The sequence below is a fragment of the Gymnoscopelus microlampas genome (assembly GCF_963454915.1).
Source record: "Gymnoscopelus microlampas genome assembly, chromosome: 10".
In the NCBI taxonomy this organism is placed as follows: Eukaryota; Metazoa; Chordata; class Actinopteri; order Myctophiformes; family Myctophidae; genus Gymnoscopelus; species Gymnoscopelus microlampas.
Genome location: NC_139947.1, coordinates 1,160,492 through 1,179,135, shown reverse-complemented (window position 1 = coordinate 1,179,135; position 18,644 = coordinate 1,160,492). Strand labels below are relative to the sequence as shown.

The following is an 18,644-nucleotide window of genomic DNA, read 5'->3' as shown; positions in this document are numbered from 1 at the left end:
CTGGTGCCAACCGGGAAAAACACCATTTGTGTTATTCTTTGGCTATTCAAAAATAGCAGATCTACAAGCTCATAGTGCGGCACTCGGCACTCAAATCGTGAAAATTCGTGCAAATCTTGGATTATATATATTTTTCGAAGCGAACATTTGTGAAACATTTAGTTCCAGGGACCCCCAGAAACAAAGATTTGAGTTACAAATGTTTGCTAAAAAGGCACTCGGTGCCGCGCTCTGAGCTTGTAGATCTGGTATTTTTGAATAGCCAAAGAAATCTAAAATGACAGAGATGGCGTTTCCCGGATTGAATGGGTTAAGACCTGAGGCCGATTCTACAAATGTCAAGGACCCCCAAAATTATATGTATTTGGCCGCGGACTCCCGAGAAGCAAAGATTTGCTCAAATTTCCATGATTTTTCAAAAATAGCAGTTCCACATGCTCATAGCACGGCACTTGCTGCGCTATGAGCTTGTATATCTGGTATTTTTTTAATAGCCAAAGTATAAAATAATGGTTTTAAGTGGTTACACAGATGTGTTCCCGGTCTTAATGGGTTAAACATGAACCCTAACATCCTTATTCTGGGGTGAACATTAGACGAAAATAGCAGGTCGACAAGCTCGCAATGTGTTGAGCTTGTAGATCTGCTATTTTCAGTGAGGATATTTAACGTAGAGGGAAATAAATGTGCGGCCTAGTCTAGACCCCTCTACTTAAGTATACAGGGTTCAGTGATTAATTAGCCAGCCTGTACCATGCTGCCATTTTTCAAGGATCAGTTACACGTGTTGTGTTTTATCAAATTAAATAACTTTTATTAGTTTAATACCCATTTAAAAATGTACAAACCTATCACTGTTTCTTTCTTAACCCATTAAGGGTTAGGGTTGAGGTGTGAGGCGGGGCTTTGATGCGAGGCGGACCTGGCTTTTGTTGTTCCCCCCCACATAGCAACCAGGAAGCTACGCTAGGGGAACGCTGAACACGCGTTCACACGCAGACGTGATAATAGTTATTGTCCATGATGGAGGCGCGCCGACTTAGCAGAGCTTGAGGCCGAGGAGGCGCGCCCGAGCGCCTACACCGACCGGCCGATGGTCTGCTAGTCGAATCAGCGCCGTCCGAGTTGTAAACCGAGGGGGGGAATAGATCTTTTCATGGGTTACTATCCACTTGTGCGTGTGTGTCGTGGATAAACTAAAACAAATGTTAAAAGCCAGAACACAATACAATTATCTTAACAATCTTAATGTTTTCAATAAACCAAGCATGAACGTGCGTGCGTGCGTGCGTGCGTGCGTGCGTGCGTGCGTGCGTGCGTGCGTGCGTGCACACGCATGCATGTTCATGGCTATGCACGTCTATGCGCGTTGCATAGTTCTAGTCTAGTGTGGCTTGCATTGCCCTCTAGTGTTTCCCTGTAACATATATATATATATATATATATATATATATATATATATATATGTATGTATATATATATATATATATATATATATATATATATATATATATATATGTGTACATATATATATCCGTCTGAACGCAGTAACCTGATCTAACCACCCAAGACACATATTAAACTGTCCAAAACGTCACTTGCAGCGCGACCCGAGCGCCACTGACGTCATTACAGAGCGAGAATTGATTTTGATTTACGAGAGCACAAGAGGTGTAATGAAAACAAAACAATCGTGCAGAAGAAATGGCGAGCAGCATTCAGTGGACAGACAAAGAAATTCAATGTGTCCTAGCACTTTGGGGGGGATGCCTCAGTACAAGCTAAATGTGTAGGAATGTACAGGAACAACAATATATGAAGATATGTCTCAAGGCATGGCAGAAAATGGGTTCACAAGGTCCTAAAAGTCATGACGCCACGACGCCTACGTCGTTACCACGGCAACCAAAGCAGATATGTCGGCACAGGGCGCCTTTGGGTTGACGTAGTTTAAATCAGTCTAAACGCACAGATCTGTGACAGATCAGATCTGGTCACTGGCAAATGCAGTGTGAACAGTCAGGCCAAAAGATTGGATTTGAGAAAATAAATCGGATTTGACTGGATTTGATTGCAGTTTAAACGGGGCCTTTAATGCCTTTCTTCTTCATAGTTCTGTTCTTCTCTCCTTCTCAGCATGCTAGTAAACTTCTGCGTGGAGACTGTTCTTACAGGGAGCAGCCCTGTGAATTCCCCTGGACGTCTCTCTTCATCTGGGCTGTCCTACAGAACCGCAGTGACATGGCTGTCTTCTTCTGGGAGATGGTAAAACACGTGATGCCCGGAAAAAGCTGAATTATTTTTATATTTGGTACTGTGTATACATGAACAGTGATGGAAAACTTGTGAAATGGGACATTCTGCAAAATGAGTACTTTTACTTCTGGTACTTTTAAGTACATTTTGACATTACCAAATTTTGAATTCCGGAGTATATCTACCTTAGTATTATTATGCAGTATTGATACTTTTACTTAAGTACAAAATGTGATTACTTTTTCCAACACTGCCTGTCTCTCTGTCCATCTTCCAGTCAGAGGAGTCGGTGCTGAGTGCTCTGAGCGCGTGCAAGATGCTCAGGGAGATGTCCAAGATGGACTGTGAGACGGAGGCCAAGCATTCTATGGCCGAGCTGGCACAGAGGTTCGAGGAACTGGCACACGGTGAGAAGCCTCTCACCGATAAATTACTCAAACTGACGTTTTTTAAGCCAGTGGTTCTCAAACTTTTTCATGTCAAGAACCCCCAAAATGATATGAATTTAGCCACGGACACCCATCTCGAAATGTTTTGTTCCAGGGACCCCCAGAGGCAAATATTTGAGTTAAAACTGTTGTCTTAAAAAATATATATATCCCAAGGTTTGCACAAAATGTTCACGATTTTTCAAAAATAGCAGATCGACAAGCTCATACGGCACTCGGTGCCGCGCTATGAGCTTGTTTATCTGCTATTTTTGAAAAGCCAAAGTATAAAAGGTTAAAATGATTGTGACGCTATATTAACACATTTTGCTGGGGACCCCCTGGAACCCCCCCAAGTTACCCTGGGGGTCCCCGGACCCCACTTTGAGAACCAATGTTTTAGGCAGTGGCTCCTGAACTGAGCTCAGAATCCATGGGAAGCCGATGTCACGCAACTCATTATTGGTTATAACCGCTCTCTCAGATCCCCTACTCTGACCGTATAACGACGCAAAAGCCATTTCTACCCCAATGCTTCACCTATTAAAACCAGGAAAGCATCTTTGATTTCAGCTATATGATGATGATTTTTCTTTATTAACGTGTCATGCTTCCAAGTAAGCCCAGCCCAGTGGGCTTACAGCAGTGGTTCTCAAACTTTTTCATGTCAAGGACCCCCAAATTGACACTTATTAGCCCGCGGACCCCCATTTGAAAAGATATGCCAGGGACCCCCATAAGAGATGATTTTGACGGCTCTCTAGCAGTGATTCTCAACTATTTTAATTTCAAGTACCCCCAGTTTGACATGCATTAGGCTACGGACCCCCATTTAATGCCATTTCTTTACTCATTATTTAATTTGACATGAACAATGAACCAACATGATAATTCACAAACAAATAACTAAATCAAACACTCAGGCTTTATACTGTACATGGCAGATTACATAAGTTTACAACTTAAAACACAGCATTGGGCCTGTTACACCACATCTTAACACGAGACCCGGACATGAACCTATTTGAAAAGATTAGATTGTCTTCTACTCCAGGCTCCAAAAACAAGATGTGCCATCTTTAATACCTCTTAATTAAACAACCACTCCAATTTCTGCTTTTATATATATATATATATATATATATATATATATATATATATATTTTTTTTTTTTTTTTTTTTTAAACTTGCATCTTGTACATCTGCAATTTTTGAACATTTTTGAAAAATCTTGAAAGTGTTTTTTTTTTAACACAAACATCTCTTCTGGGGGTAAAAGCATTTTCAGATGGGGGGTTTGCGGCCAAATATATATCAATTTGAGGGGTCCTTGGTACGAATAAAGTTCGAGAACTACTGATTTAGAAGGCTTTTGTATAATCGGCCTCAGGTCTCCATGGGTTGAACACCTTTTCAACCCTTGATGATACTAGGTCAGTTCCCCTCTGCTCTGGCTGTTTGCCGATGCATTATGGGTATTAGTACTGCCACCACCAAGTTAACTGCCATGCATCTTCCCCTCCTCAGATGTGTTCAGTTCCTTTTACCAGAGCAGTCACTCCTTCAAGCTGCTCACCATTGACTCTCCGGTGTGGGGCTCAAACTGCCTCCAGATGGGCATGGCTGCTGACGCATGTCTGTTCTTCAGCCATGATGGAGTACAGGTTGGTCCGTCTCTGTCTGTCTGGCCGGCTCAGCTATTAGTCTGGAGCAGTGGTTCTCAACCGGGTTCCAGGTGGTCCCGCAGCTAATTGATGGAGAGTTGGTATTGGTAACCAAATGGACCCTTATAGATCTTAAGCTCTTGAGAGCGTAAAATGAAACCAAATGGACCGTAGTATCTTTTTTAAAGTTTTTATTACACGATACTTACCTTTTCAATCCTGCACCTGACAAATAATCTAAAGTATGAAAAAAAACACTAACACTAAAACTAATAAAAACTAACTGAATAAGAAAATAATTATCAAAACAAACTAAAACTAAACTAAAATGAAAAATCCAAAACTATGTGGAATTGTCAACGGGACAAACTAAAAAGTCACCCACCAAATAAATAAATACATGGAAAATGGTAAACGATCTCCGCTCATCACCTTGGTATGTCACTGACCAGTTTTTTGGCCCCCCATCTGCTGTTTATATCCCATATCCCAGAGGGACGGTGACGGTACCATTGCTACAGAAACTGTAACATTAACACTCAGAAATGGCGAAAAAAAACAGACCGTTCTGCTTCTCAGGCCAAGCTGTCTAAGATCTGGTTGGGCAGCATGGAGAGGGACACGACAATGTGGAAAGTGCTCCTCACCCTTCTCTGCCCTGTGCTCTGCTACACCAACCTCATCACCTTCAGATTCAGGTTGGTGCTCGACGGCCATACATGTTTAACACAATAATACGCTTGTTGTCACAACCTGTCTATTACACTTATTACCAAAACGATCCATGGAATTCAAAATGTGTTTAAAGACTAGAAGTTGAGAGGGTTTGTCATGATGCTCCGCCTTGCAGAATTCTGTACTCCAGATGGCATCAGTTCTGGAGTGCTCCCGTCACTTCCTTCGTGGGCAATGTGCTGATGTACTTCCTCTTCCTCCTCCTGTTTGCCTACGTGCTGCTGGTGGACTTTAAGCTGCCGCCCCCTAGTGGCCGCCCGGCCATCAGTGAATACGTGCTGTACTTCTGGGTGTTCACCTTCATATGTGAGGAGATCCGACAGGTGGGTGGAGGGGGAGCTTATATCTCTCTTACATTTCCTGTTGGCACACACTCACCGCGCAGCCAATAAATACACAAATGGGGTATAAATCGTTTGTCATTCACAGTGGTGTAAAGTAACTAAGTACATTTACTCTCAAGTACAAGCTCACCACCCGTCGTGATGCGACGCGTTGTGAGCTTGTAAATCTGCTATTTTCAAAACATGTTAGTACTTTTACTTTTACTTTTGGTACTTTAAGTATATTTCAATGCCAATATACCTTTGTACTTTTACTCAAGTAACATTTTGAACACAGGCCTTTTAATTGTTACAGAGTATTTTTATAATGTGGTATTGCTACTTTTACTTAAGTCAAATATCTGAGTACTTTTTCCACCACAGGTCATTAATATACCAAAGAGTCAAACATAATTCAAGGAACAAAACCTTCCTGGACTTGCACAGCACAGCATAAAAATGTCCCTGAATGGTGTCTACTAGTGATGTGCGGGTCGGGTTTTTTCATGACCCGCCCCGCCACGGAACCTACGACCTTTAGTGGTATAAATCACTTTCAAATATGTTTGGGGTCATTTTAACATCTACTCAGACACCCCAGCCTGGTTCAGTATTAAGATATTCATTCACTATTGCCGGTGGACACAAACCCATGTAAAACTATTGCCTGTGGACACAGTGGTTAATCTCAAGTGCAAAGGGGCTAAAGGGCTGACAAGAGCCTAGTACAGCCTAATAGAGCCTATTAGAGTCTATTAAGACCTAGAATATTCTAGTCTATTCCAGCTGGACCCAGCCCTGTATAGCCTATTACAGTCATTTAACTACCCCCATACCCTAGGCTATTCTCCCAGTGGGCTGGACTTTGTGTGCTGGAATGTGCCGGACTGCTGGGCTCTGGTGGGCTATAATGGGCTATAATGGGCTCTCGGTGGGCTGTGCTGGGCTCTGTTAGGTTGTACGGGGCAGTACTATACTATAGCCTAGAAATGTTCATGTAAAACTATTGCCGGTAGACAAAAACCCATGTAAAACTATTGCCTGTGGACACAGTGGTTAATCTCAAGTGCAAAGGGGCTAAAGGGCTGACAAGAGCCTAGTACAGCCTAATAGAGCCTATTAGAGTCTAGTAAGACCTAGAACATTCTAGTCTAGCCTATTCCAGCTGGACCCAGCCCTGTATAGCCTATTACAGTCATTTAACTACCCCCATACCCTAGGCTATTCTCCCAGTGGGCTGGACTTTGTGTGCTGGAATGTGCCGGACTGCTGGGCTCTGGTGGGCTATAATGGGCTCTGGTGGGCTGTGCTGGGCTCTGTTAGGTTGTACGGGGCAGTACTATACTATAGCCTAGAAACTTTCATGTAAAACTATTGCCGGTGGACACAAACCCTTGTAAAACTATTGCCCGTGGACACAGTGGTTAATCTCAAGTGCAAAGGGGCTACAGGGCTGACAAGAGCCTAGTACAGCCTAATAGAGCCTATTAGAGTCTAGTAAGGCCTAGAACATTCTAGTCTAGCCTATTCCAGCTGGACCCAGCCCTGTATAGCCTATTACAGTCATTGAACTACCCCCATGCCCTAGGCTATTCTCCCAGTGGGCTGGACTTTGTGTGCTGGAATGTGCCGGACTGCTGGGCTCTGGTGGGCTATAATGGGCTATAATGGGCTCTGGTGGGCTGTGCTGGGCTCTGTTAGGTTGCCGTGCCCTCTTTTAGCCAGTGGATGTGTAAAGTGCATCCGTTCTTTCTTAGGCGATGACCATCCCTGCTACAAAGTTTTGTGGCGTTATGTGAAGCCATTTGGGAGTTGGGTGTCTTTTTGCGATTGACCACGCCCATTGCCCCGCCCCCTTATGGCCGAGGGGCATGGGAAGTTAATTTGGTTCCTCATCAGCCCATGCTACACCCTTCCACCAAGTTTCATAAAAGTTGGCGCAGTAGTTTTTCCGTAATCCTGCTTACAAACAGACGCTCAGACAAACAAGTGGTGGTGAAACCATATCTTCTTTGGCGGAGGAATAAAAAAAACTGGGACCCTTATTTCACTGGCATCCGGTGGATTCTTATTGGGGACACATTGAACTTTGAAAAAATGCTGGATGCCAACTTTTACTCAAAAATGCCTACATGGTTACAGAATTTTCCATTTTCGGCCCCGTCTAGAGTCAGGGTGCTAATATTGTGCATGTTGGCCCACTGGAAACACCAGTGGGTCTACAGTTGGGGTCCAGGGACCCTCACAGGCTTCCAAATGGCCCCTTACAGGTGTGTAACTCTGAGAGTGTACAAATGGTTCCATTTGTACACTCTCAGAGTTATGGGGGTCGTGGAAACCACTGTGCTAGACTAAATGGAACAGAGCCTTCATTAGTATCATTGGTAACACCTGTGAATGTCTTCATAATATGGCTGCTGTGAATAGAGCCTATTCACACATCTGTCAGCTTGATTCAGTTTGGTCGATGTGTTTCATGACTTTCAGGCTTTCTTTGAGGACCACATGACTTGGCACCAGAGTTTGAGGCTGTACAAGCAGGATGTCTGGAACAAGTGTGACCTCACTGCCATCGTTCTGTTCATTATTGGTCTCGTCTGCAGGTTGGTACACAGACATGATTGGTTCCTGTAGTACACTGTTTCCCAAACAGCAATCTGGGAACCTATCGCCAAATGAAAAGGAAAAACAGTGCCCTCTGCTGTTTTTTACCATCTCACTTGGCTCTGGGAGGAAGTCGACGTAGCACACGTACGCAAGGAAACCGGGGTTTTGGTCTGCCTTCAGCCTTTCACTTCTGGTGGTGTGACTATGTTTTCATTCCCACTAACAATATTTCTACACGGAACACTAACACCACTTCTCCCAGAGAACATGGATCGTTTTGGTTAAAGCCCACTTGTTTCTATGATGAAAGAGCAAGTTAAAATGTGAATATCTTTCCGTGGTTTTGTCTGCTCCGAGGACGCTATTGTTAAATGAGTTTCGGTTTGTTTCTAGTGGGGAAGGATCGGCAGACACGTAAATCCCGCCCACTACTATTTGATTGGGTAAAGCGCGGACTGCTTCCTGATCTGAAGGCATGCCCACTTGTAGGCCAGTGCGTACGCGATATGACGAACCCCCCGACAGATTCAAACGCAGAGCAGAATCCTTTCTTGAGAGATTACCCAAACAATGGTCGACTCGGGACCCATACGTGGGTTTTATGAGTAAATACCCATTTATTTTTTTGTTTCCTACATTTTGTTTTTAATTATTATGATTTAATAATAATAATTATTTAATAAAAAAAATAAAAATAAAAATAAAAAAAAGAAGTAGTGAAAATAGCCGATGTACAAGCTCACAACACGTTGCATCGCGACGTGTTGTGAGCTTGTACATCGGCTATTTTCACTATAGTTTGGGTGCCGGGGAGACATCACATTTCTCTTTTGGGTCTTGAGCTAAAAAGGTTGAGAACCACAATAGTAGACTACTTGAAGTAGATCGAGAGCTTTGAGAAATACCGGAACCATGATAATCTTCAAATCAGAGTTTGATTCAAATGAATTAAATGAGGTGAAATGTGTTTTGTTCTGCTCGTGCTTCAGGATGTTCGCGTGGTCCTATGAGTCTGGACGATGTGTCCTGTGCATCGACTACATGGTCTTCACACTCCGTCTCATTCACATCTCCGTTGCTCACAAACAGATGGGACCAAAAATCATCATTGTTGGCAAGATGGTAAGACATAATACAGATAGTAATGCTCTTTTATCATCCTATGAGGGTAGCATGGGTCACTGACATTATGTAATGAACACAAAATGTCTTGTTTCTCACTGTTCAGATGAAAGATGTCTGTTTCTTCCTCTTCTTCCTGGGGGTGTGGCTAATGGCATATGGCGTAGCCAATCAGGCGCTGCTCTATTCCTACGATCCCAACCCAAATCGTATCTTCCGTCGAGTGTTCTACAGACCTTACCTGCACATCTTCGGACATTTTCCTGTTGAAGAAGTAGATGTGTGTGTGTGTGTGTGTGTGTGTGTGTGTGTGTGTGTGTGTGTGTGTGTGTGTGTGTGTGTGTGTGTGTGTGTGTGTGTGTGTGTGTGTGTGTGTGTTTGCGTGCGTGCGTGCGTGTGCTAATTTCTTGGCCACCGGCAATGCTGCTTGCAGCTTTATTTATATTTGTTTTAGTTTACCATTAGTATAACAGTTTTGTATTTTACTACAGATGGACAGTCATTCATTCATTATTTTATTTATTTTCATGTTTTTTTTTTGTCATCAAAGTGGGAGAACAGTGGGACCTGGCCTGCACTGACAATGTGACACAGATAGAGGGCGGTGCTGAGCCATGCAGGATCGAGTACAGCAACTGGCTGGTGATAGTTCTGCTGGTCATTTACCTGCTGGTCACCAACATCCTGCTCATCAACCTGCTCATTGCCATACTCAGGTAGAGAACCAAGCATTTCACCTTCCTTCTGTCTGTAGCTCCATAAGTGCCCTCTCTGTCCCTCTTCTTGGTTTCCCTCATTCAGCTACAGTGGTGTAAAGTAACTAAAGTAATGTACTCAAGTACTGTACTTAAGTACAATTTTGAGGTATTTGTACTCTACTTGAGTATTTCCAATTTCCAATACTTTAACTTCTACTGCACTACATCTCAGAGGCAAATATTATACTTTTATACTCGACTACAATTATTTGAAAACTTTAGCTACTAGTTACTTTGTAGATTTAGATTATTATTACAAGACATACATTAACCACTTCAGCCCTATATACATTTCGGCCATTTGAAAATAGCCGATCTACAAGCTCACAACGTGTCGCAATGTGACACATTGTGAGCTTGTAGATCGGCTATTTTCAAAATATGTGAAAACTTGAAATGGAACATTCTGCCTAATGAGCACTTTTACTTTTGGTACTTTAAGTACATTATGATGCCAATACTTTTGTAATTTTACTCAAGTACATTTTGAATTCCGGACTTTTACTTAAGTAACAGAGTATTTCTATATTGCAGTATTGATACTTTAATTTAAGTAAGAAATGTGAGTACCTTTTTCACCACTGCTCAACTGGTAGGCCTATCTCCTCTCATTACCTCTGATGTTGCCCTTCTACCCATTCATCCCTTTATGTTGTTGTTTTGCCACTTCCACAATCCTCCACGCAGCTACACCTTTGAGAAGGTGCAGGAGAACAGCGACATCTACTGGAGGTTCCAGCGCTACAAGCTCATCCTCGAATACAAGTCCCGTCCTTCTTTGGCTCCTCCGTTCATCATCCTCTCCCACGTTCATCTCTTCTTCTCGTTTTTAAAGAAGAAAATCCACAGGGTGCCTTCAGGCCCGATCTACCACAGTGGTCAGTATTTAATTTGGATCTAATGAAAAACAAATTAAAGACTCAGTTAATCCTTCATCTTTAGATCAGTGGTTCTCAAACTTTCATGTCAAGGACCCCCAAATCTACATTTATTAGCCCGCGGACCCCCATTTGAAAATAAATGCCAGGGACCCCCATAAGAGAAGATTTCTATGGTTCTAGCAGTGATTTTCAACCATTTTAATTTCTTGGACCCCCAGTTTGACATGCATTAGGCTACGGACGCCCGTTTAATGGCATTTATATCTCTGGGACCCCAATTTATATTGTAAAAATCTATGTTAATTTAACTCTGCGAGTGTACAAATGGAACCAAATGGACCCGTCAGGGTCCATTTGTACACTCTCAGCGTTACAGACCCATAAGGGTCCATTTGGTTCCTAACTGCCATTTAGCTGGGGACCCCCTGGAACTCCCTCAAGGACCCCTGGGGGTCCCCGGACCCCACTTTGAGAACCAACGCTTTAGATGACACTTTTGTGTGATTTGACAATTGAGTGAAGTCTTGAACACCATGAGAATCATTTATAATTGTCAATTTTACTGTGTGCGTATGCATGTATGAATGCACAGGGCACAATGATGGGAGACATTACCACCGTCATTATTCTTGAAAACTGATCTCATCTGTGCAAAATCGGGCTGTGTAACAGTGCTTTTAGTACCAGTGGTGAAAAAAGTACTCAATGTCTTTACTTAAGTAAAAGTACTGTAGCAATACTGCAATATAGAAATACTCTGTTACAAGTAAAAGTCCGGAATTCAAAATGCACTTGAGTGAAAGTACAAAAGTATTGGTATAAAAATGTACTTAAAGTACCAAAAGTAAAAGTACTCATTATGCAGAATGTCCCATTTCACAAGTGTTCAAATGTATAAAATGTATACAAATCTTTTGAAAATAGCAGATCTACAAGCTCACAATGTGTCGCAATGCGACACATTGTGAGCTTGTAGATCTGCTATTTTCAAATGGCCAAAATGTACATGGGGCTGAAGTGGTTAATGTATGTTTTGTAATAATAATCAAAATCTACAAAGTAACTAGTAACTAAAGTTTTCAAATACTTGTAGTGCAGAAAAAGCACAATATTTGCCTCTGAGATGTAGTGGAGTGGAAGTAAAAGTACTGAAAATTGGAAATACTCCAGTAAAGTAAAAATACCTCAACATTGTACTTCAGTACAGTACTTGAGTAAATGTACTTAGCTACTTTACACCACTGGTACCTACAGATGTATGACATTGATTATGATGGTTGGTGACCAACGTAATGTTTTGATTTGTTGACATTGTCTGTAGGGCTAGGCCAAGCATTTCAGCTCAACCTCAGCTCACATCTGTTGAGCTACTGCCCAGATTATGTTAACACATTCCCTTTCGGGTATTAATTAATGAATTATGTAGCTTCTGCCAGGGTTTTTTTTTTACCTTATATTGACGATCTCTACAGAGCCACGTGATGTGCGCGTGCACGTGAACAAAGCATGTCTGGTGGATGGGGGAGGGTCTGATCTCTCCACCAGAGAAAAACAATTGTAACCGCAATCGTCCATTTTGTCCCAGTCGGCCGTTGTTTAACAGCCGTTTTCACCAAAAAATGGAGAAAAAAAGAGAAAGGGGTGTTTTTCTAAAACTGATAAAGAAGGAGCGGACGGGAATGTCATTCTTTGGGAAGACGTAACATCTGTCCATTCCTTCTTTCAGGGCGCTAGGATCATTCCTAAGTTGCGTTAGAGCGCCCTCTAGTGGAATTTTCAAAAGAATATATCTTTTTTGAAAAGACGGAGATCTCCACCAAATGGCAGGGAATAAATTCAGTATTTTCCCCCCAACGGTTAGAGTTGGAGATCAGACGTAATGAGCGTGAACGTATCATGAGATGGGAGAGCGACCAGAAGAAGAACCTCCTGGCAGCCCAGAGGGACATTCAGAGAGACAGTGACTCTGAGAGGATCAAACAGATGTCTGACAAGTGAGATGCCAACGATGCTGTGATGGGAGAAGTGCTCACATGTTTTACTTATATACAGTTATCAAGTAGAAGTCCCGTATTCAAAATGCACTTGAGTAAAAGTGCAAAGGTATTGGTATCAAAATATACTTAACGTGCCAAAAGTAAAAGATCTAGAAGCTCACAATGCATCGCGATGCGACACATTGTCGATCTTGTCGATCGGCTATTTTTAATGGCCGAAATATATATAGGGTTAGTGTCCCTACTCACGGTGTAGTGTAAGTGGTTAGTGTATGTTTTTGTAATAATAATCAATCTACTAGTTAATCTAGTAACTAGTAACTAAAGTTTTCATGCAATTATTGTCGAGTAAAAGTACAATATTTTCCTCCGAGATATAGTGGGGTAGAAGTAAAAGTATTGAAAATTGTAAATACTGAAGAAAGTAAAAATACCTCAAAATTGTACTTAAGTACAGTTCTTGAGTGTGCACTACGTTAATTTACACTATTGGTTTACGATTTCATGTCAATTACTAAATTCACCTCCGGCCACAGATCAGCTAAATGGATCTGTACTGAATTGTACTGAACTGTGTGTGTTTTGACAGAGTGGACAGTGTGCTGCAACAGGTGACTGAAACCAGAGACTTTGACCAGAGGCTGAAGCAGATGTCTGACAAGTGAGATAACTAACCTCATTGGATTTCAATCACCAAAGGCCCTGACAGATAGAAAGAGTCAATCACTCATGTCAATTTAGGCCACTTGTTCACATCAAAAGTGGGAGAATTTGAAGCGTCAGTATATATTTGGTTGCACTGAAAGTACTAATAATTTGAACCGCACCTGAATGAAACAAAATAAGTCAAATACGCATACACAATTCTTAAATTGTACACCAAACCTCTTTGCCGAAAATAGCCGATATCTGCAATGCGTTCCCCTCAGAATAGTGATGCTAGGGTTCATGTGGTTCATGCAAAAAAAATAAACGAAAGGTGGCCCCCCTGTTGTAACTCTGAGGACCCCCAAGGGGTCTTGGACCCCCTGTTGAAGACCCCTGCTCCATGTCATAAATTAACATGTCTTGTGTTTCTCAAAAGAGAATTTAGAACACTCAATCTTTACACACTGCGATACGTATTTAAACTCATCAATGAGTTTTTAGACCCATTAAACACTGTAGTGCACTGATACACACATAGTGTGTCGACGCTCCAAAATAGAAACGTTTTCTGAAAGAAGCGTCAGGTCGACACCTCCAGGGTGTCTACTGCCGTTGTAAACCGTTGATGACCGCCGCCGGTCATCAAATTATTGGCTTGGGAATTAGACAAAAACTAAAAAATAACCATGAATTCAAGTCTCCATGGGGTGTGTAATTGATAGAAAAAAAAGTCATGTTGGGAGTGAACTATCCCTTTAAGAACAGTACTTGAGTAAATGTACTTAGTTACTTTACGCCACTGCATGTGAATGAATCAATGACTCAATCATTCAATCAATCTGTGTGTTTTGGCAGAGTGGACAGAGTGGACTGTGTGCTGAAACAGCTGACTGAACAACTGAATGAAACCAGACATTCTCTGAAGACTGAGGTAAATTCAGGCTTATTCAAAGCTCTTCCACTCCTCAGGGTTGTCTTGATCTTTTGTCTGTGATGACACCTCGGGATTTACTCAAAATGTAGCTCACCATTCTCTCAAAGGGTTTTTATCATTTAAATTCTGATATGCATGCCTTTATGATGTTTTTACTGTTTTGATCCACTAGATGGAGAAAAGCTTGAATGCTCTCAGCCAGATCTTGGATACTCTGGCACAAAGCACCCTGGCAAACCCTGGTCAACCATCACCCACTTTTAGAAGTATCTCTACAGACATGTGTGCAACTTCTGGAATGGTGAAATAACTACTTTATACAGTTAGCGACAGCAAAGATACAATAAACCACATTTAAGTATGTCTGCAGGCCATGCTTTAGCATGCTTTTAAAAACTATTTAGGACTGTCATGGTCAAATTAGCCCAGTGCAATCAATCAATTGAGATGATTGAGCAGATGATTAGCGAGTCATCGAGGGTGTCATTTTGCTGCTCTCTGGTGGTCGATCCTCGTATGTGTTCAAAACCATGGCCTGAGAAACTTAAATGCATTTAAATAACAAAATAACAACAAAAAAAAACACGCAAATCGCTGGCAGTCAATGGGGTAAATTATGAATAAACTCTGGCAGTCAATGTGTTAAAGTGGGGTCCGGGGAACCCCAGGGGTCCTTGAGGGGGTTCCCAACAAAATGATTGACAGTTAGGAACCAAATGTACCCTTAATGGGGCTGTAACTCTGACAGCGTATGTATGGAACCAGATGGCCAGGTCCATTTGGTTCCGTTTATATGCTGTCAGAGTTATATAGGGGTCCCTGAATGTATAAAAACCATACTGGGGGTCCTTGAAGTTAAAAAGTTTGAGAATCAAAAGTAACATTTTAACTTGTCCTTCCATTATAGAAACAAGTGGGCTTATAACCAAGACAATCCATGTGGGAATGAAAACATATGCGCCTCACCATTTACCATTTACCAACATCCTGTTATCAACATTCTATTGGAATGGAAAAAACAGCAGCACAGCAGCACTACATATATACAAGGAAACTTCGGTCACCAAAACCTGTCATCAAAACCTCTGTTCTGTCCGGTTCTCCTCAGTGGCTGGCAAAATTTACTTGAATTTGCACACAGGCATTGACCATTAGCATATGCACAACATGACGACGCCTGTTTTTCACTTTCCCAAAATGTAAGCAGTTTATTTGCGTTTTGATGTAAACACCGGAGATTCGGAGTTCGGCCTATGGGATCTATAGTCGCCATGGCTACAGCCATCGCCAAGGTTACAGCTCGCAAGCTATGGGATGATTACTGTTGCCATCTTGCACACAGAGGACGCATGTGACAACAGTAGCACAGGCTGAGGCAGACCTCGCTCCCAGATTAGCTACAAAATTGTAAAAGAGTCTAGGTCTTTCATTTAGGAGCCGTGTCCACACACAGCCTTTTATGAGCGGAGGACCACTATGGATATCATTTTCCATAGCACTCGCTCACGCATTGACACGTTCCAATCCACATTGTGTTAGCTCTTGATGCTAATAGCATTAGCGTGTACAATGTTTACTCATTCACGGAGCAGAGCGTCGCCTAATGTACGATCTCACCGCGGGTTACAAACTACATTATTTCAAGTAGTGTATATATATATATATATATATATATATATATATATATATATATATATATATATATATATAGCGGATAACACTCTGACATTAAGTTTCACACAACAAACATTAACACTGCGCTGTTTTTCCAAAATACACATTGTATTCAATTAAATTCATCTGAGCATAAAACAAACGCATTAATACAGTACATGTAATCAAAAGGTGGAGAAAAAATGTCCCCTCATTTTTTAGGGGAATTAACATGTATCTCCACTTCTAATTTTCTGACAGTTCTTTGAAAGAAGCCAGTGATTCACAACATTTAATGGATGATGTCAGGGCATTCCGCATTATGGTGGCAGAGTAGTAAAATATTGTTTTGCCCATTGATATTTGCTGAACCCTGTCTTCTACCCTGAGCCATGCCAGACTAGTAAAGTGTGATGGAATTAGGTGGGTCATGGGCTGTAGGCTGAGTAGTAGCTGTTTCAGTTTGTTTTGGGAGGTCTGAAGTTTAGTTCACGCAACAGTTATAAATAATGGTGATATTTATTTGAAGTCATAAGGCCTAGCACTAGATAATACATGTGTCTGTCTGATATAATTTGTCAATTCAGATGCTCCTTTTAAAAAAACATTAGTTTCTGTTCAACTAACAGCTTCTCTGTGTTAAAATGTTTTTAAAGTCATAAATAAGTAACAGTGTTGGACCTACAAACTGTACAAGTAAATGGCTTTTCCCTTGTATGAGTCCTCATGTGTGATTTTAGATTACCGTTGTCACAAAAGCCTTTGCTACAAACTTCACAATTAAATGGCTTTTCCCCTGTATGAGTCCTTATGTGTTTTTTTAGATGATGTGTGTGACTAAAGCCTTTGCTACAAACTGTACAAGTAAAGGGCTTTTCCCCTGTATGAATCCTCATGTGTTTTTTTAGATCACCCTTTTGAATATAATTGTGGCCACAAACTGTACAAGTAAATGGCTTTTTCCCTGTATGAGTCATCATGTGTCTGTTTAGATTAACGACTGTAGCCTTTGCTACAAACTGTACAAGTAAAGGGCTTTTCGCCTGTATGACTCCTCATTTGTTTTTTTAGGCAAGAGCCTTCACGAAAGCCTTTGCTACAAACTTTACAAGTAAAGGGCTTTTCATCAGTATTTTTGATGGACACTACACCCCCCTCCCCCCCCCGAGACTGCTCCTAAACACCTATCAGTGGAAAAACATCTATCCATTGAAAAAATGAACAAATCGTTTGGCCTTGGCTTGCACATGATACACCTTAATGTGAATTCCCTTGTAGGAGACAAGCTAACACAAATCAAGCAGATGTTTTATGATGGTAAGGTTGACATTTTAACTTTCTCTGAAACAAAACTTGATCAAGCGATAACTGATTCTGTGATTGAGATTGGAAACTACAAACTCTTCAGAAAAGATAGGAACAGAAACGGGAGTGGTGTTTGCATGTATGTTCATACTGACAATGTCTGCATCCTTCGGGAAGACCTGATGGATGAAAACATTGAAGCTGTGTGGGTCGAGATCATTTTTAAACATACCAAACCTGTGCTAGTCGGTACCATATACAGACCTCCTACCCAGACTGATTTCTATGATAGACTTGATGAATGTTTAGCTAAAGTGGACCATGCGGAGACGATACTTCTTGGTGATTTTAACACTGACATGCTCCGCAAGGAAGCGTCAATGTATAAGTCATTCAAGGCGTTTTGTGATCGGCATTCACTCCACCAGCTGATCACTCAGCCCACAAGGCTGTGTGTTTCCACTCAAACTACCATAGATCTCATTCTAACAACGGACAAGGAAAAAATCCTAAATAGTGGTGTTTCTACCTGTGGCATATCTGATCACAACATGATCTTCTGCACCAGAAAGAAACGTAAACCTAAGACCGGTTACCACAAAACAGTCACAATCAGAGACCTCATAAATTATAAGAGTGAGGACTTAGATCACAGACTGGAGGAACAGGATTGGTCCGACGTTCTAAACAGCACACAGGTAGACGAATCCTGGCTTAGTTTCAAAACTAAATTCATTCAAATTTTGGACAGTGTGGCTCCCATGAAAACCATCAGGGTCAAAACCCGCTCGGTACCATGGATGAATTCATGGATGACATCCTTACTGCCATGAAAGTCAGAGACAAAAAGTGTTCTGAGCTTCATAAAAGTAGGATCAAACTAGCCAAATGTTTTAACAAAGGTCTCGAATCCCACGTAGCTAAAGTTGAAAAGGAAAAAAACAAGCTAAGAAACAAGGTAAATGGCATGCTCCAGTTAGCAGAAAAAAGCTACCTCGATGACAAGATTGAGGAAAATCAAAGAAAACCACGAGAGCTTTGGAAGCTACTCAAGAACCTCCTAGGCTGCAGCAAGAAATTGAAAACCAGGCTTTCAAACTTAAGCCTCAAGGTGAATGACACTCTCATTTCATCCAAACACGAAGTGAGTAAAATCCTCAACATATTCTTCACGACCGTAGCCTCAGATTTGGTTGAAAAACTTCCTCCACACTCTGGGAGATATGGTGAGGAGTATGTTGTCTCATTTTACGAAAAACAGGGTGTTTGCAAAGATGATTTTAAACTCTCCCCTGTGGAAACAGAAGAGGTGTTTAAAAAATTGAGTGCTCTT

At 41.6% G+C, this 18,644-nt stretch overlaps 1 protein-coding gene across 1 annotated transcript in view; it reads left to right on the top strand.

Annotated features, from left to right (window-relative positions):
• The window catches only part of LOC311053291 (transient receptor potential cation channel subfamily M member 4-like), a 37,874-nt gene extending 23,101 nt beyond the window's left edge, over nucleotides 1-14,773 (top strand). Inside the window, exons 13-26 of the mRNA XM_084068749.1 lie at nucleotides 2,137-2,265; nucleotides 2,534-2,663; nucleotides 4,212-4,348; nucleotides 4,928-5,046; nucleotides 5,199-5,406; nucleotides 7,894-8,009; nucleotides 9,003-9,135; nucleotides 9,242-9,419; nucleotides 9,686-9,851; nucleotides 10,581-10,771; nucleotides 12,636-12,768; nucleotides 13,361-13,432; nucleotides 14,275-14,350; nucleotides 14,526-14,773. Coding sequence (XP_083924875.1) covers nucleotides 2,137-2,265; nucleotides 2,534-2,663; nucleotides 4,212-4,348; nucleotides 4,928-5,046; nucleotides 5,199-5,406; nucleotides 7,894-8,009; nucleotides 9,003-9,135; nucleotides 9,242-9,419; nucleotides 9,686-9,851; nucleotides 10,581-10,771; nucleotides 12,636-12,768; nucleotides 13,361-13,432; nucleotides 14,275-14,350; nucleotides 14,526-14,663 — 1,926 coding nt within the window. The 3' untranslated portion in view covers nucleotides 14,664-14,773. The remainder of the gene's footprint in view (nucleotides 1-2,136; nucleotides 2,266-2,533; nucleotides 2,664-4,211; nucleotides 4,349-4,927; nucleotides 5,047-5,198; nucleotides 5,407-7,893; nucleotides 8,010-9,002; nucleotides 9,136-9,241; nucleotides 9,420-9,685; nucleotides 9,852-10,580; nucleotides 10,772-12,635; nucleotides 12,769-13,360; nucleotides 13,433-14,274; nucleotides 14,351-14,525) is intronic.
• Nucleotides 14,774-18,644: the final 3,871 nt, after the last annotated feature.